Genomic DNA, 25,689 nt, shown 5'->3' on the forward strand with positions numbered 1-25,689 from the left:
CTTACGGCCGTCTCTCCTCTTACCAATCCAACTCTTGTTCCCTTTACCCTTGCTGTCCCGCGTACTGTCAAACCAGATAGGTGGTCACGCCGAGCCGTATACCGAGTTCGAGGACATGAGGTGAAACCACTTTGTGAGTGGTACCGCATTCTCCTTAACGCAAGTGTCTAGGTGCACGCGTTCCTGCGTGACCTGCTTCTCCTTGTTGGACAGGTCCGTCTCGTATTGCTTCGTCTTCTTGCCTCTGGCGTTACTAACGTGCGGTGTTCCAACTTGGGCCAACCGTCCCTCATTTCTCGTATGGTGTTTGTGACGTGGTTGTTTCATGATAGTCCATGCTAGTGACAGAACTTCTCCGGCATGACTGGTCTCATCCATTCAATGACTTTCCCCCGCTGTCTTTATTTCTCCTTGCTACGCATCTTCTTCTCTTCATACCTTAACCACCCCATCATCATCCTTATCAACGGGCCCTGCAACATCGTCGGCACCAAGTCCAGAAACAACATCGGCACCGCATGCCCCCAGTACGGCACCACAACCGCTCGTCCACACCCGACCCGGTCCAGGATACTCTGGGCCATCGTCTCAGCCGAAGGCCAAAATACCCGTGGCTGCATCAGCTCCGTCCTTGTCGCCACGGGCCCGACCCTCATGCCCAGCACCTCCACGTCTACGCCATCCAGCGCGAGTTCCTCCGCCATGCTCGTCGACAGCGCATTCATATATGCCTTGCTCCCGCCGTAGAACGAGAGCAGCGGCGGCCCCACGTCGGCCAACGAGCCCACGTTGACGATGAGCGCGGGCTCCGCCGGGCCCGTGAGCCTCGGCAAAAGAATCGAGGACAGCAGCGTCGGGAAAAGGGCGTTCATGTGCACGTTGTCCGCGATCTCGCCCACCGTGGACTCGTCCAGCCGCCGCATGACGGGCACCATCGGCACGCCGCCGACGTTGTTCACAAGCACCCTCAGGTTGAGGTTTTCGAGCGGCGCCAGCATGACGTCCCACAGCGGCGCCCCGGCGCCCAGGGCCACGGCATCGCCGACCATGATCCGGAACTCCCGGCCCGGGTGCCGCGCGGCGAGGTCGTGCCTGACACCCTCGAGCTTGACATCGTTGCGGCCGTGGATGACGACGTTGAAGCCGCGGCGGGCGAGCTCGTCAGCGAGGCCCTTGCCGATGCCGTCGCTCGCGCCGGTGACGAGGGCCCACGCGGGCCTTCCGTTGACGGTTCTGCGGTAGCGGTCGAGTGCGGATTTGCGGACGAAGGGGAAGAAGGGCCAGGAGAGGTTGTAGGCGACGGCAAGGAGGGCGAGGAGCCCGACTGTTGGGAGGAATCCGAGTGATTCCATATTCAATAGGGATGAGTAGTGTTTGAGGTTGAGTACTGATGGCAAGAGGGAGGAGACCACTGACATCCCCAAACCTGCCCACCGCTTCCTATTTAACACCTCCCCAAAAGACACGTGAAGCACACATGTGAATGGACGGACCAGACGTCATCCAGCTCATGATATCTTCGAACGGGCTCCCGTGGCAGGGATGTGTGAAGAAATGCCAAACGCTCCTCTTCATGCTTCCTGCGTGGGAGCTGGGCCATCCAGGGACCGGAGACGCCAACGCAAGTCCGAGATACGGATACGCCTATAACTCCCCACGCGCTCCCTCCGAAGTCAACTGATTTCACGCACTCGTGCCAGATCTACCCGTGCGCGCCGTGGCATGTGTGGGGGAGGAAGAGAGAGAGGGGGGGAGGGGGCGGTTCTCAAAACATTTCAATGACGAGGAAGAAAGTTAAGCTAAACTCTTTCTCCCGTCTCCCCCGGGCAATTCTCTTTCCAAATGAAATCATGCCCGAGTTCCGAGGCGAGGAACCTCTGTCAATATCAGACGGAAACCGACGAGTGAGAAAAGCCCCCAGCGTTCTTTGTGCATGGGGTAGTATACAATGTCTGTACATACATGTCGCCGGGAAGTAATAGTACATTCTTTTCGCCTGCCGTGACCTTTTTTGGTCTCTCTTCCCCACCGCCGTCTCAAGAACCTCCTGACTCGTCTGCTCCTCCGTCGGTGATTCTCAGCTTACCAGAGGAGATCATCGGCGCTGGCCTTCTTCGCCTTCTGGAGGGCCGCCCGGCCGGGCTTCACGACGCGCTTCCTCGGGATAGGTACCTTGAAGTACAAACTGGGCGACTCGCCCTCCTTGAGAAGGTGGCTCAGATAGCCGCGGTGGGCGGGGTCGCGGTAGTACTCGATGTCCTCACGGCTCGTAGGGTCGGGCAGGCGGTACTTGAAGGGCTTTGAGCGCGCCTCGGCAAGGACGCTGGCGACGTACTCCTTTCCGACGGGCAGGGGCTTGTCCGTATTCTCGCTCTCGCCGCGCAGGATGCGCCTGATGGACTGCTTGGTGTAGAACCTCGTGAGGATCTTGCCGCCGTTGGCCTCTACGGCGTCGATGGCGGAGGCGGAGGCGCGTGAGACCATGATGTCGATGGGCTGGCGCAGGTCCTGCTTCCCGCGACCGAGGAGTTTAATGCCGTCCTTGACGGTGCCAATGAGGCCCGACTCGATGATCTCCTTGACGGTAATCTGCTTCGTGGGGTCGATACGGCCGGCGTCGATCCATTGCTGGAGCTTGTCGAGGTTCAGCTTGGACATGCGGGGGGCGCGCCTGGTTGGGATTAGCAGCGGTTCCCCGTTTGTGTGTAGCGAGGGAAAGAAAAAGGGGAGAAAAGAGCACCTACAAGTTGTCGAAGCCCTTGGTTCCCCTTTGCACGATCAAGGGCGTCTGACCACCCTGGAACCATGGCTTGACCTTGCCGTGCTGACCCTGACCCTTGTGACCTCTTCCGGATGTCTTGCCCTTGCCGGCCGAGGCACCTCGACCGACGCGGATGCGCTTGTTGTAGGCGCCCTTGTTGTCGCTCAAGCTGGCGAGGATGGAGGCATTGCGACGGGCGGTGGTGGTGGTGATGGAGGTGGTGGACGTGGTAGTGCCGATGGACAGGCCGGCGAAGAGGGAGACGAGGCTAGGGGGGTTCGTCGAGGGTCGCAGGGCTCGGCTACAGCATGTCGTCAGATGCAATGGGGACAGCAACCGTGGAGGCATCGTCGCTGTCGGTGTGTGGTGGTGGTAGTGGTGGTCGTCGGCGATGGTGACACGCCCAAGATCGCGGAGTCTAGGTTCGGTGTTCGGTCCTCCAAAATTTCCAATGGAGCCAGCCGCCTCGCGGGAGCTGCAGTAGCTGGCGGCCCCGGTCGCACGCACAGCCGAGCGGAGCCACGCGAAGAAACACTGAAACTGCACAGCCACTCAGCCAAGGTCGAAGCGTGTGGCGGGCGTGGTGGGTGAGTAGACGCTATGAGTTGCGTGTGGCTGATGGTAGGTGTTACATAATCACTGAGAGAAGCACCTGAATCCCTTTCAACCGGGCAGGGAACGTCCCCCAAATGGAGTCATGACTTGCGTCGAAGGTGCGTGGCGCGCCTAAAGCTCCCCCTGGTCGCAGCCCAGCGCCCCTCCCCCTTCTCCCCGACGTGCAACATGGCCCATTTTGCTCCGCTGTAGCGTGGTGTCCTAGTCAGGGCAGCCAGCGTCGAGAATGTAGACTCGACTAGGTAGGTAGGTGTACCTACCCGACGACAGAGACCATGGCCGTCTGTCAGTGTCAGGCACAGACAGGCTCCAATGACGGGATTCGGGCTTCTAGGCTCATCCCTCGTCCAAGATCGGGTTCCTGAATCCTGAACCCTGAGGCCCGTTGTCTCTAGGGCCCGCCGCCTTGACTCTCGAAGCATGTCTCAAGCTTTCGGGCCTCGGTTTGCCTAGCAGTGGGAAAGGGAAGGGGGCAATAAAAGAAGAAGGGGGGAGAGAAAAGTTTCAAGCTTTCTCCCTGACCGCTGACTGCTTTCTTCCATAATCACCTCCATACGGAACATCAATTGGCATTATCGTGGCCTGTCGCATCGCATCACATCATCCATCGCTTGGCGCGCGTGCATCCTTTGATGTTGAATTTGGTGTTGTGACCAAGGCAGCGGGCAGTTCTACCAACTGCCAAAGCTCACCCCTCCACCCTCCCTGCTCGGCTCTGCGCATCGTCTCTGTCTGTCTGTTACTGCAGTACATGCGCGTCGGGCGTCGTCTGTTAGTACGCGGCAAGCTTACTACAACCCGACCTTCTCTTATCTTGTCTCGTCACTCACTCCAGCCGCCCGCAACCCTCCCAGTCCCCGATTACGCATCAATTGCGAGGCCTGCTTTCTCCTGCAACTCGCTCGCCCTCTCGCCCTCTACCTGTCTCTCTACTCCTCCGTCTCGTACCCCAGGCAGCAACAGCAGCAGCAGCTCATCCAATTGCCATTGGACGGAATCCCAATCGGCCGACGGGTCACACAGCTACGAACAAGTAGAGCGAGTACCATACCGTACCACACCGTACCGTACCATACCTACTCTCTACTGTACCACCAGCCAGATCCATTACCACCCTGACGACGCTTGAGCTTCGACGCCCTCGTCCTCCCCAATCGGTGGCTGATACTTAATCGCCATACAATGTCCCTCTTCGGCTCGTCGCCACCGGCGGATTCTCCGTCCAACACCTCTGCTGCGCCCTCGCGATCTCTATTCGACGAAGAGCCCATGTCCAAGTCCGCTTCCAACTCGCTATTCACCGACGACGACTTCGCCGGAGCCGAGTCCTCGCCCTGGGACATGCCTACCCCGAGGAAGAAGCAGTCTCGCGCCGACGTCGTCCGCAACCTGCTGTCCGCTTCCGACGTGCCCGACGCCTACATTGAGACCTTTGACACCGTCGTACGCGACGATGGAGCTGGAGGGCGTGTCACCGCCGGCGGTGTGGCCAAGCTATTTGCAGCCGCGCGCCTGGGGGCGGACCACCAGGCGCAGATCATGTCCATGGTTGTGCCCGCTGCAGGTGGCGACATCACCGTCGCCCGCGGCGAGTTCAACGTCCTCCTCGCCCTCATCGCCCTTGCCCAGGAGGGCGAGACCATCAGCCTCGACACCGTCGACGAACGACGCAGGAGTGAGTCCATTTCCCTCGTTCCTTTCCAGCCTCTTCGTCTGCTTCATCATCCCCAGCCACCCTCCCGTGTGCTTTTGCCGTGCCTTATGTCATGACCTCGGCACCCTGTCCGCCGAGCTATCATACCTTACCTAGCTTGTACTTACTTATCAGTGCGCCGCAATCTGTGTGGGGTTCCTTGCTAATTGCCAATGCACCAATCCAGATCTCCCACTCCCCAAGCTCGCCGGCCTGACTGCTGCTCCCGTGATGCCTCCCGTCTCAGAGCTTGCTGTCAACCCTCCCCAAGCTCCCGCAACCCCCGTCCAAGAATCTTCATCGCCGCCACCGCCGCCTCAGCCGAGCAGCCTGCGCCGACCTCCAATGGACTTTCCCGAACCCGAAGACCCGTGGAACTCACCCGACGTACACAAGGGTCATGCCCACGCCATCGCCGCCTCTCCCAGCAGGACCAATGGCGCCAGTCCACAGCACCCTGCGCTAAACGCCAATGGTAACGGCAATAGCAACGGCAACGGGAACGGCAACGGCAATGGCGATTACAGCACGTCACCAGGCACAGCCATTGCCGGTCGGACCATGTCTTCTTACACAACTGCCACCGCTGGCTCCGATACGGGTTCTGGGCGTCATGCTGTGATCAGTGGCACGTCGCCGGGCGGCGGCTGGGGCGGCTACTTCGACGGCAGCACCCAGGGCGGCGGATTCAATGAACCCGTCCCCAATCAGATCACAAGCCCCTTCGGCAGCACGGGTGGCGGACGCGACGCGACCGGAAGCTCCGCAGCCGTGCCGCCTTTGCGGCCTGCCGTCAGCGGCCGATCAGGAGGCCCCGTGGAGGAGAACATTGTCGTCACTCTGCTGCCTGAGAAGGAGGGCCTTTTCATGTTCCAGCACCACAACTACGAGGTTTCGAGTATTCGACGGGGCAGCAAGGTCATCAGACGGTACAGCGACTTCGTATGGCTTTTGGATTGTCTGCACAAGCGCTATCCTTTCAGGGCGCTGCCTCTGTTGCCGCCCAAGCGCGTCGCTGGTGAGTTTGGCGCGCGCCGCATTTCACTATTTTTGCTAACGGCAGAAGTCAACGGTAACCATTTCTCCAACGACGGCGCCTTCATCGAGAAGCGCCGCAGAGGCCTGGCAAGATTTCTAAACGCCCTCGTTCGGCATCCCATCCTTGGCCAGGAACAGCTCATCATCATGTTCCTTACCGTGCCAACTGTAAGCCACCTCTCGCCGACGTGACGAATCTCGCTAATTATCAGTATCAGGAACTGGCCGTATGGCGCAAGCAGGCCACCATTTCCGTCCAAGACGAGTTTCAGGGTCGTGTCTTGCCACCTGGGCTGGAGGACTCGTTGCCCCCTACCCTCGAGGCCCTCTTCGACAAGACACGGTCCGGTATTCGGCGGTCGGCGGAGCTTTACATTAACATTTGCAACGTTATGGACCGTTTGGTGAAGCGTAGCGAGGGTGTTGCTGCCGACCATGCCCGCATTGCCATGTCCCTTACTTCGTTGACGGAAACGAGCGCCGATACCTACGCGAGCGACACCAACGAAGTGCCTCTGCTCAACGACGGTCTGACATCCATGAGCAGGCACCTGAGAACGTGCCAGACCCTGTTGGAAGACGAAAGCAAGGCGTGGGATGAGGGAGTGCTGGAGGATCTCAAGCGCCAGCGTGATGCTCTCGTCAGTATCCGCGACTTGTTTGATCGCAGGGAACGTCTTGACAAGGACAACATTCCCTACCTCGAGCGGAGGATCCAGACCAACGAGACGAAGCTGGCGAACCTCCGTAGCAAGCCTGAGGGCATGGTCAAGCCAGGCGAGATTGAGAAGGTGGTTGACGCGATTATCAAGGTATGTTCCTTCCCATGTTCCACCTCCACGTTCACCCAACGACATACTAATACTTGTTTGCAGGATAAAGAGTCCATCGTCAACCAGCACAACCGATCCATCTTCGTCAAGGAATGCATCCGCGACGAGCTCATCTACTTCCAGCATACGCAATTCCACGTCTCGCGCTGGAATCAGGACTGGGCTCAGGAGCGCGTCAAGTACTCCGAGATGTTGGCCGACAATTGGCGCCGTCTCCTTGACGAGCTTGAGGGCATGCCCCTCGGCGACTAATGCCTCCGTCATCTCCCGTACCCTTTACCACACACCGACACATTGCATATCAGCGTCATCTCTATTTCAGGCGTTCCGGTCTTTACTCTACATCCGTCAGACAATTCAATCAGCTCTGTTGGACTGACTAGTCGGCGGCAGTCCTCATCTTGTACGAAACTGTGTCGTTGTCGTTTTTTCCGAGCGCGATGTGTTCCAGACCAGATGTACATTTTAGAGCAGGGACCCGTTGACGAATACCCTTTGGTTACGCAAATTGCTTAATATACGGTGCTTAATCTGTATCCTCGTTGTCGACGCCGGGATTGTGCGATTTGTCCCATCGTCATCATAATGACTTGAACCCATATCAAGGTCGTCTCGTTGGGAATGAGAACTGCCTCAGAGGGAGGCCAGGTCATTTATCAATATTTTCCCCCTTGGATGACTGTCTTGCCTAGTAACTCATTCTAGTATCGTGCCCAAGAAGCCGCCCATGTACCAGTTTGAGGTCATCTCATGCTTGTCCTAACTTGAATGAATAAAACTCTAGTGATGGAAGTTTCTTTACCCTTATCCCGACACCCCTTTCCCTATATCTCCCACATTATCCCCAAATATGTTCACAGGTTTTGTCCCCAGAGGTGTTTACCATACTTGTCCTATCACTACCAGCTCCCTCGTTGCTGCGACCAAAGCCCTTTAAAGGTCCAGTTGCTGCGATGAGAACTCTTCATCTGGTTGCTGCGATGATATCTCCTCAGCTTATTACGCGATGAAAGCCATTCATCCAGTCACGCGACAAAAACCATTCATCTAGTCGCTGCGATGAAAGTCTTCCACACTTCTGGTCCCCCTATTTCAGCAAGCTTGGTGAGGGCATCAAGTGGCCTCACATAAGGGTCTCGTCAGGCTTCGTGAGCCTGGGACCAAGCCCTAATGGTCGATTAGTCGTCGACAAGGTCTTCTTTGGAAAAGAACATAGACAACAAATATTCTTCCATTGGACTCGCCTGGAGTTTTCTCTTTCTTTCTTTCCCCCAGACTTCGACAGAACCGAAGAAAATCTTCTTTTAGCCCAGGTCGAAAGGAAGAGATCACAAAACACAAGTCGAGGCCAACAAGACTGCTCAAAGGACACAGAACAGCATCATCCATCATGGCCGTAGGTTCCCTTTCTCTTCCTTTCTCTTATATCTTCATTGGAGGGGACTCAGTCCTTGTGTCCTTACCCTGTGTCTTCCCTTCGATATGCAGCCCTCCTTCCATGACTACAGTGTCTTATCCTTCCTCTCGTCCGATGTCCCTTTACAAGACGACCGTGGGAACTTACGGTAACTGATGATATATAGGGCAAGAAAACCGAGGAGAAGGAGCCCGGTCTTTTCGTCAGTGACGACGAGGACGACAACGATTCTGTCGGCGGCAAAGAGAATCCCGGCAATGAGGAGGAGGACGAGGAGGATTATCACGACAGCGATACCGATTCGTACGTCAGCACAATCGACGCCAATGGTAACCCAATCGCCTACAACGGCCGTGGCGGAGAGATCGACCCCCACCACGGCTGTACTCGCACCTCCTTCGCGAGCGATGGCCAGGAGTACACCGGCAACGCCATCCGCCGCTGCAAGGCGGTCGCTTACAACCCCATCTACGCCACGTGGTGCTTCTGCATCCGCCACAAGCGGTGCAAGCCCGAGATCAACTTCACGGACAGGAACGGCCGTATCACGTGCCGTAGCTGCCACGACTGCCGAGCCGCGTCTGAGACTCGCAACACCAAGGACAAGCGCCTGCGCAAGAAGTTGATGGCTAAAAAGGTGAAGGAGTGGCGGAGCAAGGCCTTGCCCGGCCACCGGTTCCACTACGGAAAGCCGACGAAGGAGCAGCCTCGTCGTAACCCCGACTCGGACGACGAGGATCTCGGCGGCAAGGGCGGCTCGTCTGGTGGTGGAATCGCCGGCACCCTCATCGCTGGCCAGTGAGCGAGCTGGAGCTCTTTCCCGCCGGCATCGATAGGCAGCTAAGGGGAGGAAGGCGAGAGGGGGGTCGAAAGGAGAGATGGCAGCACGGTCCGGCAAGGGACGAAATCTTCACAGTCGTGGGATGGGATGGATTTAGGTCTAGGAACTTGGGGAAAGACGGTAGTCCGGACCCTCTCGAGCCGTTTGCTCTCCTAATTCATCAACATTCCTCGAACCTTATATGGCCTTTGATTTTGTTTTGTTTCGTGATTTTTGTGATGTGTCAAGAAGATGTAATTCGATTCCTGGCATTCTCCCATGTCAAGAGATTAGATTCCGGACGCTTGTATGGCACAGTTCCGTCTGTCTTGTTTTGTCTTTCTAATGCATTATAATTTTCAACTGAAGTTCTCGACAAACGGCTCGAGCACCTGATCTGAAGTGGGCCAAGAGCATATGGCAGAATGAAAAGTTGGATGATAAGCAGGATGTGGAAGAGTTGGGGAAGGAAGCGTGAAGTATGAGAGGCAGGAGTGGCTGGCAATGTTCGCGAGCTCGAAACACAAAAGGTCTGAGTAGAGACGCAAGATATCGTCAGAAGTTGTGGGTGTCTAGAAGTATCGCTCCACGTGGCAGGTGACGAACATTGCTATCGAACATTAATATCTATCACGGCCTGCAATCCCAGCATCTTCAAACGGTTCATGCATCGTTACCAGCACTGCCTCCAGAACCATCCGATTTGACATCGGCCAGCCATCCGGTTTGAAGCGGACCGTCCAGCCCACCGATGCAGACGAGAATAGCTTCTCTACAGACTTTGCGGACGGACGGCATGCGCGCCCTCGGAGAAATAAGAGCCTGGCACGTCCAATTCTTGCGTCACCAATCAACAACTTTCGCCGTTCGTGGTTGCTAGAAACGTGGCGTCGGCAGATACCGAAACGAAGCGCTGCGCCAGTACTCAAAATCAAGAACCAGATCACCTGGTGTCTATCTCGGAGACTGCAACGAGGTGCCGTCAGCTGGTTTGGCGATCGACGGCCTGTGGCAGATCAAAAAGACCTTGTTGGCTGACTTCTCGTCGCGAAGGCCGAATGCCCAGACCCTCCTGACTGTATCCCGTCAGATATCGGAAAACTATCAAGTCGGCCTAGTCACCATTTCCGTCGACCGATACGAATTGATGGAACAGATGGAGTCCGCGGTCCGCGACAACGCTGCGCCGAAAGCTCCCGGGCGCCGACTCCCGCCGGCTCATGCAGAGATGGGGGATGTTCCATCTCAGAATCAACCACTTCTGGACTACCGAGAAGGGGCTATATGAGGTACTAAAGGGAGGGGGATACCACGGCACCTTTGCCGAAATCGCATAGGAGCAGCGCTCGCCTAACCTCACCGGCTGGTATTTCACTCACCGCTTCCTACACACCCTCTTCGCCCAGCTTCTGCAGCTGTATTTCCTGTTCGTTCTCGTTTCGGTCCGTCCTGCATCGCTTCCCCCAGAGGTTCGAGCTGTCACGGCGGGCCGTCCCCGAACAGAGCCAAAAAGCAACCCTCTTATCTCCTGGTTTAAGATAGCGGGCGGCTCGATGTGGTCGAGGCTGCCAACCAGAGGACAAGACCCCCCGTCTAGTCGCTGGCGCGCATGTCAATAGATAATGCACATCGATATGGTCGCCAGCGTGCCTATCTCAGAACTGATTAGAACCACAGCTCCGGATGCCATGTAGTATATCATCCGCCCCAGGTCGCCTGGTGCGCAGCGCGGGCGACATCGCGCGGCAACCCTTTCGCAACTCTCACTACACCACCAAAATCGGCAACTGGGCGCAGCTCAGCAGCACGGCACGGCCAGACAATGTGATGGTATCCGCGGACGGAGGCTAGCTGGATGACAGAATGACAGGTTGAGAATCAGGTGCCGTCTTTACCGATAGCCCTATTGGGGCAAAGTTCGTCACGGGATTTATGAGGTCGACGCCCCATCCCAATCGACCCCCTCGCTCCCGGCAACTACACATCGCACCAGGGCACATGGGACATAGCACACATCGTTCTCGAAGGACTCATCACGAAGGAGGACACGGCATTGAACTGATGTATCAACATTAGGAACAGGAACGAATTCCGGAATATGTATCTCGCGTCTATCGCCGACGGTCGTCATTGCTCCCTCCATGTCGATCTTCGTCGAGACGCAGCAACTCGACAGTTTTATCTACCGAAATAAACCCATGACACCTTCCGATGAAAAGAACAGGAAAAGGAAATAGAAAAAAGAGAGGCCCCGAGGTATTACATCCGTCGTGTTGCAGGGCACTTCATCTGTGCGATTCAAACCTGCCGTTTGCTTCCATGGCCCATAGACACCACTACAAACAACAAGTCGTGGGTGGTGTGTGCGCCAGAAACCTACGCAAATGAAGATCCAATGATTGGAGGAAACAGAAAAGAACATAAAAAAACAAGACAATGGGAATGGTCGGATTGGACGACGACGACGACCGAAGAAAGCGCCACCCGTCAGCCCTTAACGCAGCCGCAAACCTTGGCCGAAGCTTCAGTTGCACCACATCTCGACACGAGTCCCTTCGAGCCGGTTCAGGACGTCAAATTCCAACCCTGTTTGCCGGAAAGCAACGATGATCATGTCGAAGCGCTGCTCGAGCGACTTGACGTTCCAGTCCTCAACATCCAGACGGGCGATCTGCGGCACCGCCTCCTGCTTGACGAGGGGATCGGCCCAGCAAACATCGACCTTTTCCGTCAGCACGAGACTCTTTGCTAGCTCGAGACCGGGCGAGTTGGCCAGGTGGGACTGGCCCTTCTTGAAGCCCATGCCGACGACGAGGACACTGGGCCGCAGCTTCTCGGCACACAGCGTCTCGACCGCGCGCTGGGCAATGGCCGCCGGCCGGGCACGCATCTTCTCCGTTGCGTGCTGCAGGAGAGGGAACTGGCTGTTGGACAGAAGGTAGTACGGGTTGACAGGGATACAGTGGCCGCCGACACCGAGACTAGGCGTGAACGGCATGTATCCGAACGGCTTGGTCGCCGCCGCACCAGACACTTCGTATGGGTCGACGCCATGTCCCAAACAAGCATCGGCCATCTCGTTTGCAAATGCAATGCACATCATACGCTGGCAGTTCTCGTACAGCTTGGTCATCTCCGCGACCTCGGGTCGTGACACGGGCACGACATGGTCGAAAACCTGCGAGTAGAGGCGGACAATGGCGTTCAGCGAACCGGGGACCATGTCGTCCAAGCCGGACACAATCTTTGGAATGGCGAAGGCAGGAGGCTCGACGCGGCCAGGGTCGACACGCTCAGGGGACATGCCAGCGAAAAAGTGACGCTCCTTCGCCAGGGGCCCGAGAAGCTCCCTGGTCATGCCGACCGCGACGGAGGATTCGACGACGACGACTGAGCCAGGACGGGCGTATGTGGCGACGTTCTTGAGGGCGGATCTCAGGAAGGACGAGTCGATGGTTTGGTCTGGGCGCAAGAGCGTGGGGACTGAGATGAGGAAGTGGGTGGCCGCCGCCATGTCGCTGGGCTTGCAGGTGAACTTGGCCTTGCTGTCCGGGCCGAAATCCTTCTCGAGGCTCTGCACGCGCGCCTCCGAGACATCGAAGCCGAGAACATTGAACTTGCGAGCGAAGTTGCCCACGAGGTGCTCTCCAACGTATCCAACACCGATGACGGCCACCAGCGGCTCCGCCTCGAGATCAACAGAGCTGGCAATGGTTGCGAGCTCCTCGTCGGACTCGCACTCCTCTGTGGGAGGGGTGATGGGATAGTATCCATCGTGCGAGAAATCCCAAGTCTCTGACTTGGGGCCCTCGGGAGACTCGAAGGGGAAGGTGCTGCGGCATGAAGGAGACCACCCCGGAGTGTCGGGGGTGAGCATCTGGGTGTCCATTGCGATGACGAAGCGAGGGTGCAAAACGAACGGTGGGAAAGTTGTCGAAAGAGAAAGATATTGAGAGGCGAAGACGAGCTATGAAGATGAAGGAGGATATCTCTTGATATCTTCCTGTCGAAGAGGATCAACAACACTGCCAAGCGGCTGGCTCTTTGAGAGAAGACGCAAAGAGGAGAGAGAGGGGCGCACGGGAAGGAACGAAAAAAGCGCTTGTTGGAGAGAACGGAGACGGGAGTTTAAAAGACTTGCCAACTGAGGCACTGACATGATGTACAGGCACGAGGAGGAAGGAGGACGAGAAGGAGACAACCCACTCATGTTGGTGCCCCCCCCCCCCCCCCCCCTGGCGTCAGCTACTCGAGGTCGCCCAGACCCAAACAGTTGCGGCAACGTCTTCACGGCAACGCCAGCGGGAAGAAAAGGTTGAGACATGGCATCAAATTGGCTGGGTTTGCCGCCGGGCCTAATCGGGATCCACGTTTGCAGCACGGCGTGAACGCCATGGTATCAGTGGTGAGGTGAGGCTCCTCCCCCTCGGCCCCTAACGAGCCTGCCGACGGGGCCGTGGACAGATCAAAGTCCAACCGGGAAGGGTAGGGAGGGGGAAGAGAGAGAGAGCGAGCGAGAGAGAGAGAGACTGAGATGATAGTTTCAGGTCCGGGCTAGCTCCCGCGCAGACAAGGCTTGGAGGGATTCAAACAGGCGACCATCAGCAGTTCATGGCAAGCGGCCCTGAAAGTGGCTGATGGTTCCACCCCCCAAAGCGCAACCATACTCACAGGCGCGCTTCGGCAAGACGACGCTGCACGGGATGGAAGGAAAACAATAGCGCGATATGGCATCAGCACGACGACAATGGCAGAATTCTTTGCGCCGGTCGGGGGCGTCCAGACACCAGCGGCATACCGAGCCCCCCCTCCTCTCAAGAAGTATCCCGTCACTCATCATCAGCAACATTATCCAGCCGTGATATCGCCAAGATGGCAAGCCCGGATGCATGAAGTAGGCAAAGACACTCGTCTCCCCTGTCTGTTCCTCACACTCTCTCGCCAAGGTCTCCTCGGAAGCCTGATGTCATGCAGAACGCCTCCCCTCCCCCCGGTCAACACGCTTGTTGCTGAGGACTTTTCGAAGGAAGACAAGCATCGGAATCAAGGGGGGGTCGCGGAGTTGAGGATGACAGTCCGCCAAATGCATGGCCAGTCATTTATTTTCGACATCGGTAAGCAGATTGTCAGGGGACTGCTGGATCGAAATGAATCGAAAAAGGCCGGAAGTTACTCTAGGGTTACCCTCAAGAGCCGTAGTTGAGAGGAGGTATTTGCTTGGCCACCGGCGTTGGGTCCGACGATCACCTCTGGCCCCATCCGTCCCGTTCATGAAAGGGACCCCCCCCCCTGGCGAGGTCTTGGGGGGAAGGCTTGGAAGTTTTCTTCGATGGAAAGCTTGCGAGGATATCGGCAGGGGCCCGTCAAAGCGAGCAGAGAGGGTGGCCACCAAGAAAAGGGGGGGCGTATGGTAGCTGGAACGATGCCGCATGAGAGGAGTAGAGAGAGAGAGCGGAGAGACAAAACCGGGATGGGCCTTGCTTGCAGTGCAGAGCACGGAGAGCTCCTTGCGACGTCCAGTCCGAATTCCGTCAGGCCCGTATGCAGCATTTCAAGAACGATGGGAGCTATTGTCTTGGCTGCTCGAGCTCAGTCGAAATGGAAATGAGACGACGTTATGTGTCGATGCGCAGCACAAGAAGAAACCAAGGGAAGAAAAAAAACCCAAATCCCGACGAAGATGGGATGATTGGCGGGAAGAAAGACGCCAAAATACTTAGGTGGGTGGATGGGTACCCAAGGCCTAAGGTAGGTAGGTAAGGTAAGGTAAGGTAGGTAGGTACCTGTATGTTTTGGTCAGCTTCCCAGGGATATATCTTGACTGCATATGCATATGCCATGCATTATGCAACACACCCAAATGTGGGACCCGCCCCCGCTGGATGCAAGTCTCAGTCCAAGCGGTGGGTTGGCCTTTTTATTGCATTCTGCGGAGTGCTGCGTAGTATTGCATGGACGCGGGGAGCTTGCTTCGCTTATTCGCGTTACTGTCTCTACCTTATTTCACACCTTCTTCTCCTCCATCCTCTCTCCGTATGCTCAGTCAGTATCTCACGCCCCCCTCCCTCCTTTCATTCTTAGTCGCAAGTCCATCTGGACGCGCAGCCCACCCCACCGGCAGCTCCAAAAAGGGGGGGGGAGTGTGTGATCATCAATGGCATTCCGGTCCGTTCTCCACGATCCCGTCACCGTTCCCCCCCCATCCCGATCCAAGCTCCTGCGCCACAAACCACCCCTTGCACAGGGGCATACACGTGGTGGGGAGGTTACGCCAATAGCCGATTGTTTCTCTTGGACGCCTCTTTCCGCCCTTTTCGTCCTCTCTAAAGCTCGTTCAGGAGGACGAAAGAAGGAAACATCCACGCCAAGATCTCGCATTTGCCTCGTCGTCATCTACTCGGGACCGGCGCGGCGCCACAGGGGGAAAACCTCGTGTTATGCATACGCGGCTTTCCTTTCAGCACATTTTCGGCTCTTGCAAGCCACACCGGCCTCTCTCTCTCTCTCTCTCTGTCGAACGGGCAAGCCTGGGCTTCACAAATGCTGATTTGCCTTCCGTTCCCGCCGCTTGGAGCCAACACTTGGCCCGAACTGGTAGATCTCGGTCCAGAATAAGACGAGGACAAGTCCTGACTGGCGAGGCGGGACCGCCGCATCGACCCGAATAGTATCCCTGCGGACCCTGCCTACTCAGCTGGTGTCAATCAAGGCGGTCTTCTCTAGAAAGCAACTCGGATACAGGGAAACCCGATTTCTACCTAGGACAACCAGCTGACGGAAACCACGACGATTGTTAATGTCCGTTGCCCCCGTTGCAAAGTTGCAACAATTGCCGGCCTGTCTCGGACGGCAGAAACCTGAACCAGCGCGTGCGCGAGTCCGTCTCCGTCGTCTGCGGCCTGAAGGCGTCTTTGATTGCTCTGAGGATGGAATTTGCCATCGCGCTCAGCGTGTCTAGCCTCGACATTGTTATGATTGGTGGGACTATGTGTCCTCACTGCTAGCTGGCGAACCAAAAGACCAGATGGTCAAGACCTCTGCACTGGTGCCGTCTGCACAGTAGATGCAAGATGCATTACAATTTTAGAACCGAAGAGGCACCGCTGGACAGCCAGGACGGACGGATGTTGGAGCCGCAGCCCTGCCAAGTTGGCGCCAAGTTGTGCCAGCAATGCAAAGAAGACGAGGTGCATCTCAACTTTTGTACGGGGCTGGGGTTGTTATTGGTTCGAATAATCACCGCACCGCTCCAGTCTGGTGACTTGTCCTTCTTCGGGGACTGGGTTATACGAGCACGGAGATCGAGACCTCGGTGGCTGCTGCAGCTTCTACTCGACCATTTCGATTTCAGTGTCCTGTCCAATCCAGCATGACATCAGTGTTCCAACACTTTTGGTCCAGACGGGGACGAAAAACATAGTCAGTCCACCTCGCCTACCAAAGAGGTTGGCGTGTGGAGAGGAGTGGAGGATGGATGCTGACAGCGCCAAAGAGAATGGAGCCTTTTCTCGATTTGTTTCGTGGGCCAAGCATCAAAGGTCCCGCGACTGCCTGCAGATGACAACGGAAGTCGAAAAGAAGGTTGCCGATCAACACGAGCATGGCGCTGGTGGGGAGACGAGACCGAGAGAAAGCCATTGTCGCACTCGAGGCAGAACGCAAGTCAAGCCGCCAAACGGGTACCAGTTTCAAGACGGAATTCTAAAATCGGAACTGGACGGTGTTTCGTCGGAGGCCAGCAACTTTAATGTGGTATTTGACATCTGGAAAACGAACTCCACGACCTCATGCTGGACTCGGCGGAAACACGAACACTGCTCGATTCGGGCCACCAGCTCTGTCTCCCTTGCTTGACAGGGGGGGTGGAAGTCTATTTCCAAGAAACCAATACGACAGATGGCATGACAACGGATCCCAGCCTCCAAAATCAACTTCGATGATTTGGACCCCGAAACAGGTACAGTCTCGTCCCCCGAAACTGGGTGCAGGACAGGAAAATTTTCAGTCAAAGTACCTTGTGCATCATGAACAGACGAGGGGACGAAGGGACGAGGGGACATGACACCCAGCACCGCACGTACCTCCTCCGCACACCAACCGCAACCCCGCCTTTCCCGCCTGGCTTGTCCTAGAGCGCTCGGATAATTGAATGGATGAACTGACAAGGATCTGCAGTCCAGGGCTAGAGGCAACCTTTTCGTGATGCCCCCCTGGTCTGCTCCTAGTCACATCCTAGCTCCTTCCTTCTGATCATCCACTAGGCCCCCTTGTCTTTCTCACAAAGCACATCATTAATCAATCATCAGGGCGCTTGCAATGAAATCCTCGGTCTAGATGGCTGGAGACTCTGCAATATTGCTCAGCTTCTGCATAACTGCAAGGGCTATTATGACTGGTCTCACTCAGCCCATCCTATATTGACATATGAGGCTTTCGTTCCTTTTCACCGTCTGTTAGCCTGCCAACGCACACCTTGACCACGATCTGCTGTTGGACAGACTCGTACACGAACAATATCAGTCGATCCCCGTCTTAAGCTAGACAAAGAGGGGCCGTGATCGGGAAGAGAATCCTCTATGGCTTATCCCCCTCTCTCCCCAGTCCGCCCGCGCTCTCAGAGGTTATCGTGTCTGACCCGGCCATACCAGTGCTGCAAAGCAACTCGCATATTGTTATTCGAGCCCCTGGTTCGTCGATTCCTTGTCATGTAGTCATGCCAGGGTTCCAATGTCGGCTCCGAAGCCATGGATCCAGAGAAATGGAAAACACGTTGCCATGCTAGACACTGGAGTCTTGGTCCACGATCCAACGGGGCGCTGGCTCGTATCGAATGGCTTGGAGGCGTAAGCCTACCTTTGCAAGTGCCGTTTTTCCCGTCCGACGCCGGCCACCTTTGGATCAAAGGTTGGCTGTTATATGCACTAAGTCTGCCATTGAACCCAGCTGCCAAGTCACGCAACTCTTTAGCCAGCCAGCTCTGTCTCTCGTTTTCATTTCTCGTTCCTTCTGGAGTGACTGGACTCATATCAGGCGCTCTTGGCAGGACTGGAATAGCAACTCCTGTTCTCGTAGCGTGTGGCCGAAAAGACCAGCCTCTATACTCGAATATCTCTTGTAAATACCGCTTCTCGCCGGGTTTGGCCAGACATCAGAACCTATCCCCCATCCCGCCCGCAGCGTCGATCCACCAGAATCACATACTCCTCGAAATCCCGGGTTGACTCGCATTCTCTAGCCATGCATGCATTATTGCCAATCTTCCTCTCGGGGGCTGCCCTCGCCGCCACTATTCACGCTCCTCTGGCGAAGCGAGCCGAATGCGGGCCCGGAGTCGGCTCCTGCGCGCCGGGACAGTGTTGCTCAGAAGCCGGATGGTGTGGGACGACGGCAGATTTCTGCGGCGGTTCCCAGTGCCAGCTCGCATACAGCGACGCTTGCGATACCTTGTAAGTTGGACTGAGACTCACTCTCGGCCCTCATGTCCGGGCCTGTATATGCCGCAAGTTTGCTAAAAGGGGAATTTCACCAGCTTCCCGCCACCGGGGGCTAGCACGGAGAGTATCGCCCGTCCCCTTGTGGGTTCTGTGCCTTATGGTATGTTCATCTACATTATGCATCGCGGAACGGGCCTAACCTGCGTCTCTCCCCTAGGCTCGATCATCACCACCTGTGCCGTCCCAGGAACCTTGGCATTGACCTATGACGATGGTCCGTACATCTACACGTCGCAGTTGCTTGATATTCTTGAGGCCCAGAACGTCACGGCCACCTTCTTCGTCGCCGGTAACAACAAGGGTAAGAAGGGGATGGACAACGCGAATACGGCATGGCCGGCCATCATGCGTCGGATGCATGCTGCTGGCCACCAGATCGCCAGCCATACCTGGACCCACCGAAACTTGAATCTGGTTAACAGCACTATCCAAAGAACCGAGATTATCTACAACGAGATGTCGTTCCGGAACCTCTTTGGCTGGATTCCCACCTACATGCGTCCGCCCTACCTTGAATGCAACGCCGCCTCTGGCTGCCAGAACATGCTCAGGACGCTCGGTTATCACATCATCAACGTCAATATCGACACCAAGGACTACATGTATGATACTCCCGAGACGATCCAGACCGCCAAAGACCGCTTCTCGGGTGGAATCTCGACAAACGCGGCCGCTAATAGCTACATTGAACTGTCCCATGATGTCCACTACCAGACCGTTGTCAACCTGACCCAGTTCATGATCGACACGGCAAAGGCACGCGGATACCGCCTTGTGTCCGTCGGCGAGTGTCTCAATGATCCCAAGGAGAACTGGTACCGACCCGCCGGTGGTGCCATTAGCGCCAGCGTCGCGTCTAGTACTACGAGGACGACGGGGACGACCTCCGTGCCGTCGTCCAGTACACCAATCGCCTCGTCGACCCAGACCCGGGTCCAGTCAAGCACAGCTCTCACCAGCAGCGTGACTCGGGTATCTTCTACCTCGTCCAATGCCCCTGCATCTACGGCGAAGGTATCACCGGACCAGACCTGCGGTGGAACCAATGGTTACACATGCCTGAACTCGAAGTTTGGCAACTGCTGCTCACCCTATGGATTCTGGTAAAATCCCCTCCAACGACCGTGACGATGAGAAAGACACGGCTGACGATTCTACCCCTTAACACAGCGGCTCAAGCCTCACGTACTGCGGAACGGCATGCCAATCGGGCTTCGGGTCCTGCGCGCCGCAGGTTTCGGGCGTGAGTGACACCACTAACGGGCTTTGCGGTAGCCAATATAAGGCAACCTGCAAGAATTATGGCCAGAAGACGTGCTGCTCCCAATACGGCTACTGGTAAGTTGATGCACTTCCCTTGTTTGCCCCCTTGACCGGTTCCTCGGCGCATGAGCATGTTTGCCATCCGGAGGCAGGAAACGTTCAATAATGGCGAATACTGACGAGAACGCTGCAGCGGAAGCTCTACAACGCACTGCGGAGTAGGATGCCAGTCGCTTTTTGGGACCTGTAATTGATCGGGACATGTTTGTTGCGCAACATATATTGATTGCCTGCATCTTCATCGAGACTGGCCGCCGCCACGCTCGCACGACATGGGCGATCATCGGGGGATCTCCTTCTCCTGGCCGTCGGCGGTAGGTGCGATCTTGCGAGGATCCCCTTGCTCTGCAATATGTCGCGCAGCACTTGACAACGAACATGAGGGGGAAGATTCGCAAACCTGGGCTGGATTATGTTTGTTTTTTTCGGGCAGTCGGGCGATGGAACCGGTAGAAACCACCCTTCTCCAGTCCCGTCGCGGAGGCGACTGGCTTTTCAATGATGCCAAGGCTGTTGGCGAGGATGCATTGCGACCTAGCTCCCAGCTACTACCACCTTACTCCTACGATCTCTACGGCCGAGAAGCTGGACTGAAAATGAGGGGAAAGACGCGACTTAGGTGCATCGTGGCAAAAGCGCAGGGAGGAAACACAGTTGGATATTGCAGGATGTCGGTCGGACCGAGGACAAACCCAAGGCGGGAGGGAGAGGCAAATAGGATAATGATAACACCTAATCGAGTAAGAGCGTATGCGACATGTCTCAACCCCCGCTGCGTTTGCGAAATTTCATCACGGAGCCTCGTGCTTTGTCTAGACCGACTCTATTTCCCCGAATGGGCCATGTCTAGGGTAACCTTTACATGCAACGGTTTCGTCTTTCCTGACCACCTTCCGGATACGAGGAGTTCCGAGGAGACTTTGCCGTGTGTAGTATCGAGGGAGACTCAACCAACGTGACCGACGCCTTTTGGAAAGCTGAAGGCTGATATCAAGCACTATACACCGACCATGCGACATTACGAAAAGTAGAACATCCCCTCCCCGCCCCGGGGGGGGGGTGAATGTTGCCCTTGCCGAGGGAGAATACATCGAGCTTGCTGGACCCGAATCAAAGACGCAAGGTAACCTGAACGTCATGAAGCTTCTCACCCACTTACTGACGAGGTAATTACTTGAATAGGAAACAAGATATCTAGGGAGACTAATAGCCTGTGTGTAAGGGAAAACAGGACGCAAGATGGGTGAGCACCATCGCCAAGTCTCAAGTTTAAACCCTCATTTCCCCCGAGTCAGAGGTCGAGTGCCGCTTGGGGGGCGAAGACGATTTGCTTGACGCGTACGCTCCTCGCAAACACTTAGCACACTGACACAGACGCGCAGAGGGAAAGAGAGGAATAGAGGTAGAGAGGCTTTGACAAAACCGCCATGCCGCCCAGCCTGACGGGTCATTTAGCGGCATCAGCTAGTCCAGCGGAGCTGGGTGAGGACTCTCATCTTATTTTTGGCACCGTCCGGCGACACCAAACGCTCCGCTAGCGTGATTTAGCACGGAACCTGTCATTCGATCTTTTTTTCTGCTGGAAAGTGACAAACGGAGACCCGAGATGACGATGCGTGCGGTCAGTGCCAACTGGACCAGACGGAGGGGGTGGTGAGGACTCAGTGGAGGGAGCAGCGCAGCACAACAACATTCCGTGGGGGTGGGGGGGGGGGGGGGGGGGGGGGGAGAGAGAGCAATCGATGGTGGCTCACCCAACCGATGGCCGCCTAGCGATCGTCACCGGTCAGGTCTTGATTTGGTAGGGGATTTGAAAGGCATGGCTCGCCCGTGTGCTATGGTGCATACACGAAAGCGATTTGTGTCATTCGTGTCGCCCCCATTCTTCTTCTGTATGGGCAAAAAGGTCTTTGGGCACCGCTCTCTCTGGCCTGGCCTGGCCTGGCCTGGCCGCTGCCGCTGCTGCTTGGTTGCTGCGGATATTGCCTGGCGGGCGGGCGTGCCGACGTCCAACCCGAGTCCTTCATTCTGCCGGTCCATCGGACGAAATGCTTCCTCCCCCCTTCCCTAGCGCTGTTTCTCACCTTATTTCACCTTTTGCCCCGACTTCGACTTTCCCATGCTGCTCCGCAACCATTGACTTTCCGACCCCTGATCGAGGTTCACACTAGAAAACCGACCCCCCTTCCCCCCTGGCCTTACGTAGCTCCCCCAAAATGCCAAGAGCCAGCACCTTGGAAAACCTGACCCTAGCTAATGCAGGAACTAGGATGCCGCGTGTCTAGCGCAGAAACAGTCTAACTTCGGCGCCCTGAAGGTGGGGAGTGGGGCCGCTTCCGCCGCCGAGTTGTTGTGAAGGCCCCGGTCACTTCGCCCGATGCACTACCGGGGGTTTGGATAAATGAATATGTGCATATTTCCTTGCCGGTGGATGCTTCGGCTTAAGGAGGGGGCGTGTGCGTCCTTTCCCGCGGTTTCCCGTTTTTACCACCAACACCAAACCAAAGTCACTCTCGCACCATCAACTCTACACCCCCCTCCCAGTTTCCATTTCGTACCTCTTTTCTCCTCTACCGCTAGCAACTGCACTTGCTCACAACTCGGATTACTCTCATCATCGCAACGACATGCAAGCCGATTCCTCACTTCTACCCGCCCAGCCCTCTCTCTCTCGCGGTCCGCCTCATCCATCATACAGTTACACTCGGGGCTTGAAGTTGGCACTGGTGGTTGGACCGGGGGGGCAGGGGGGTCAACTTTGAAGCATGGCGCTTCCATCGATGGTGTGATGGTGCATCAGCGGCACGACTTTCTTCTTCTACGACTCCCCACCCAAAACACCTGACCACTACCACAACACCACACACACGCGCGCGCACGTACGTACGTACCGCGAAATACGACTCTCAACCTTTCCGGGTCTACCGCCAAACGTTTGCCTAGCCGGCTGGCAGCAGCAGATTCGAAAGCCGAAGCCCTGGTTTTGTCTGCGTAGGGGTCTCTCATAAAGCAGAGAAGAAAGCGTTGTCAGCTGTAATTACCCAATGCAGACAGGACAACAGGCGGATGAGGACAAGAATGAAAAGAAGGGTCCTCTTGGCCGGGTTTGACCCTCAACCGCTTGGGTCCTGACATACTTTTTGTCCTGGTCTCGGCTGCTTGAGGCCGTGCCACCCTCTCAGACAAACCGTTAAAGGGGCCGATATTGGATGTAGATCCGACGATGTAAGCGCCCGTGACAAGTCGAGGCGAGACGAGTCGAGTCAAGTCCAGGTGTCGTTCGAGCTGAGTCAATGCCAACCATCATCCCATCCTTCCAGTCGTCCGAAGTTTCTTACGGACAGGTTGCAGCATGAACCGTAGGTGCGGCTGCATTGGCTTCTTCCCATTAGGCTGCTTTGTTCATCCGGAAGCTGTCGGTCAGCGTCCGCGTCCGCGTCCGTGGACGGGGAACAGATGGTGCCTCGCGCAAAAACGCACAACCGTGTGTGTGTGTGTGCCTGACCGACGGCAACAACACCGCGGCTCCAGCTCTCCCTCCCCTCCCCTGGCCTTGTCGAAGCTCACCGGCTGGGTGCCCAGAAATCAAGCTTACTTGCGTGTGGAGAATGAGATGTCTCCATCTGCATGGAGCAGGCATGCATGCAGTGTACAGACTACGCAAAAACTCTCTGATGCTCGCACCTACAGGTACTGTGCAACAATTCGTGGAGCCGGCGAATCCATAAACACGGGCTTGGCAAGCCGGGGTTGCTGTGACTTGATTCGATTCACAGCTGTCTGCTAAGCTGCTGCAGCAACAACCTTGAGATGGTGGTCTTTTTGCCTCTCGGATCCTTCCACATAGCTTGCTTCTGCAGACAGAGAAAAGAGGTTGATGTGTCGTCTGTCTGAATCGAGACGCAATCCCGGCAAGGCGAGCAAAAGCCCAGGTCTAACCCAGGCTCCCAGCCAACACGCTGCATCTGCGGCTCTTCTTCCCAGCCTTTTTTCTCTTCCCCCTCCTCCCGCCTCTCCGGACCAGACCATTGAAGCGAAGATCAGCCGCGAAAACTACCGGAAGAGTCCTGCCTGGATACCTTTGTGTGCCCCTCCCTCTAACCCTTCCCCTCCCCCCACCCCTCCTCCCGGCTGTTAACCCACGCCCAAAAATACCTTTCACGGCTGCACGATGCAACTCGTACTCTCAAGCAGCGGTGTCCTGAAGTTGAAACTGACGTGTTCATTGTACAGGGGTTAGCGGGGCATCACTGCGCTAAGCAGATGGACCGGATCACCCAATATCGAGGCCCAACCCTGGTCGACCAAAGTCGACGCCGTTCCCCTTGTCTTGCTTAGCGAGCGGCTCCCGCCTTGGGGTGTAGCACCGACCGTGCGTGAGCGTCTCCTGCTGCGCCAGTTTGGGACGCCTCTTCATTCGTGCGTGCGGGTTTTTTTTTTTGTTGTGTATGTTTCTTTTTGTTCCCGAATGTGTTGCTGTTTTCTTCCGTTTCCATGCCACACGGCTCCAAGTCGTCGTTTGACGCCACATCACACCCCGGACGTAGCCGTGCCTTTTCGAGACATGAAGGCCGTTCCATGAGCGACTTCGTACCGCCCATACCCTTGCTTCGCTTGATGAATACCTTGCTGGTCTACTTACTTGGTTGTAAACCGTCAGCCTATGGCGATCATGGCGCTCCTCGGGTTCAAGCGAATCTGCCGGACGACAGCCAGCAGCGGCAACAGCAATACACAGACGCCGAGTACTGGACAACCATGTGCCAAGCGACCGGCGTCAACAAAGGGGCGTGTGAACGGCCCTTCAACCGTGGGTGCTGCTATTCATCCATCCATCCATCCATCCATCCACCTGCAGCCGCCGCTGTGTGTTGCTGAAGCCATGGTTTTTCTTTCTTTCTCTTTCTCATTCGAACATGGGCTGCCTGTCTCATCTCCACTACCAACCACACGCATGTTTGGAGGCAACGGGAACAACTTCAGCTTGCTCCGCTTGCCGGCCCTAATTCCCTCCCCCCTGCTTGTTACACATTCTCATATTGCCATGAGATGGCGCCGGATGGCGTTCGATGTACCTCGTGGCCGTTTGAGTGGGCGGGAGTCGACTTCGCCCCGGCTTGCCTCATGCTGCTTGCCCAGCTGACGCTAGATGTCATGTCATTGTCGCCATGCCCAAACCTTTCCGTTGTCCACTCAGCTCACAACTGCACCGAGGCGATAGTCTGTACTTGCGAGACATCACCGTATGTCGTTCCCGTCAGAAAGCAAGTCCTGTCGGTTGATAGCGGCGAATTCTGGCGGTCCATGCCCACCACACCCCCCCGGCCGAGCTGCCCACCACCGGCACCGCTCGACTCTACCTTAGCCAGAGAAGGGCTTTGATTCCGAACCAGACTGCTGGTCGGGCCATCCTCTTCGTGAGCCTAGCTCCAAAGTCCAGCCTGGGTCCGCTGTGTGCTGATGTTGCCTTCTTCTACCCATGCCGGGCCCTCTTTTTCTTCTTACCATCCTTTCCCACAGGAATAAAGATTCGTCCTCCACTTCTCACTTTTCACTTTCCTCCTCTTCTCCGCTAGGAACTTTGCTCTGTTGCCTCCGGCGCTCATCACATTCGTTTTGTTGTTGGCCCGACTCCCAGGATCTTGCTTAGATCCCTGACATCCCCATCTTGCCCTCCCCCCGCCTTCGTCCATAG

General features: G+C 56.4%; 6 protein-coding genes across 6 annotated transcripts; 3 read left to right on the top strand and 3 right to left on the bottom strand.

Moving 5' to 3' along the window:
• Positions 1–84: 84 nt before the first annotated feature.
• On the bottom strand, positions 85–1,352 carry CH63R_01838 (Estradiol 17-beta-dehydrogenase 12-A; the record flags this gene model as incomplete). The annotated part of the gene is made up of 2 exons (XM_018296813.1): positions 85–244; positions 556–1,352. 2 exons carry the CDS (start codon positions 1,350–1,352, stop codon positions 85–87), a joined length of 957 nt encoding a protein of 318 aa, XP_018161629.1.
• Positions 1,353–2,082: 730 nt separating this feature from the next.
• Positions 2,083–3,109, bottom strand: CH63R_01839 (ribosomal protein L15; the record flags this gene model as incomplete). The annotated part of the gene is made up of 2 exons (XM_018296814.1): positions 2,083–2,671; positions 2,745–3,109. The coding sequence occupies 2 exons, from the start codon at positions 3,107–3,109 to the stop codon at positions 2,083–2,085; spliced, it is 954 nt and encodes a 317-aa protein (XP_018161630.1).
• Positions 3,110–4,558: 1,449 nt separating this feature from the next.
• Positions 4,559–7,192, top strand: CH63R_01840 (Sorting nexin mvp-1; the record flags this gene model as incomplete). The annotated part of the gene is made up of 4 exons (XM_018296815.1): positions 4,559–5,051; positions 5,257–6,275; positions 6,326–6,919; positions 6,983–7,192. The coding sequence occupies 4 exons, from the start codon at positions 4,559–4,561 to the stop codon at positions 7,190–7,192; spliced, it is 2,316 nt and encodes a 771-aa protein (XP_018161631.1).
• A 1,138-nt stretch (positions 7,193–8,330) lies between these two features.
• CH63R_01841 (uncharacterized protein) lies at positions 8,331–9,159 on the top strand (the record flags this gene model as incomplete). The annotated part of the gene is made up of 2 exons (XM_018296816.1): positions 8,331–8,336; positions 8,524–9,159. 2 exons carry the CDS (start codon positions 8,331–8,333, stop codon positions 9,157–9,159), a joined length of 642 nt encoding a protein of 213 aa, XP_018161632.1.
• Positions 9,160–11,701: 2,542 nt separating this feature from the next.
• On the bottom strand, positions 11,702–13,066 carry CH63R_01842 (UDP-glucose 6-dehydrogenase; the record flags this gene model as incomplete). Its single annotated transcript, XM_018296817.1, has 1 exon — positions 11,702–13,066. The coding sequence occupies one exon, from the start codon at positions 13,064–13,066 to the stop codon at positions 11,702–11,704; it is 1,365 nt and encodes a 454-aa protein (XP_018161633.1).
• Positions 13,067–18,414: 5,348 nt separating this feature from the next.
• Positions 18,415–19,778, top strand: CH63R_01843 (Polysaccharide deacetylase; the record flags this gene model as incomplete). The annotated part of the gene is made up of 3 exons (XM_018296818.1): positions 18,415–18,623; positions 18,707–18,771; positions 18,829–19,778. 3 exons carry the CDS (start codon positions 18,415–18,417, stop codon positions 19,776–19,778), a joined length of 1,224 nt encoding a protein of 407 aa, XP_018161634.1.
• Positions 19,779–25,689: the final 5,911 nt, after the last annotated feature.

The sequence above is a fragment of the Colletotrichum higginsianum genome, chromosome 2 (genome assembly GCF_001672515.1).
Source record: "Colletotrichum higginsianum IMI 349063 chromosome 2, whole genome shotgun sequence".
Classification (NCBI taxonomy): Eukaryota; Fungi; Ascomycota; class Sordariomycetes; order Glomerellales; family Glomerellaceae; genus Colletotrichum; species Colletotrichum higginsianum.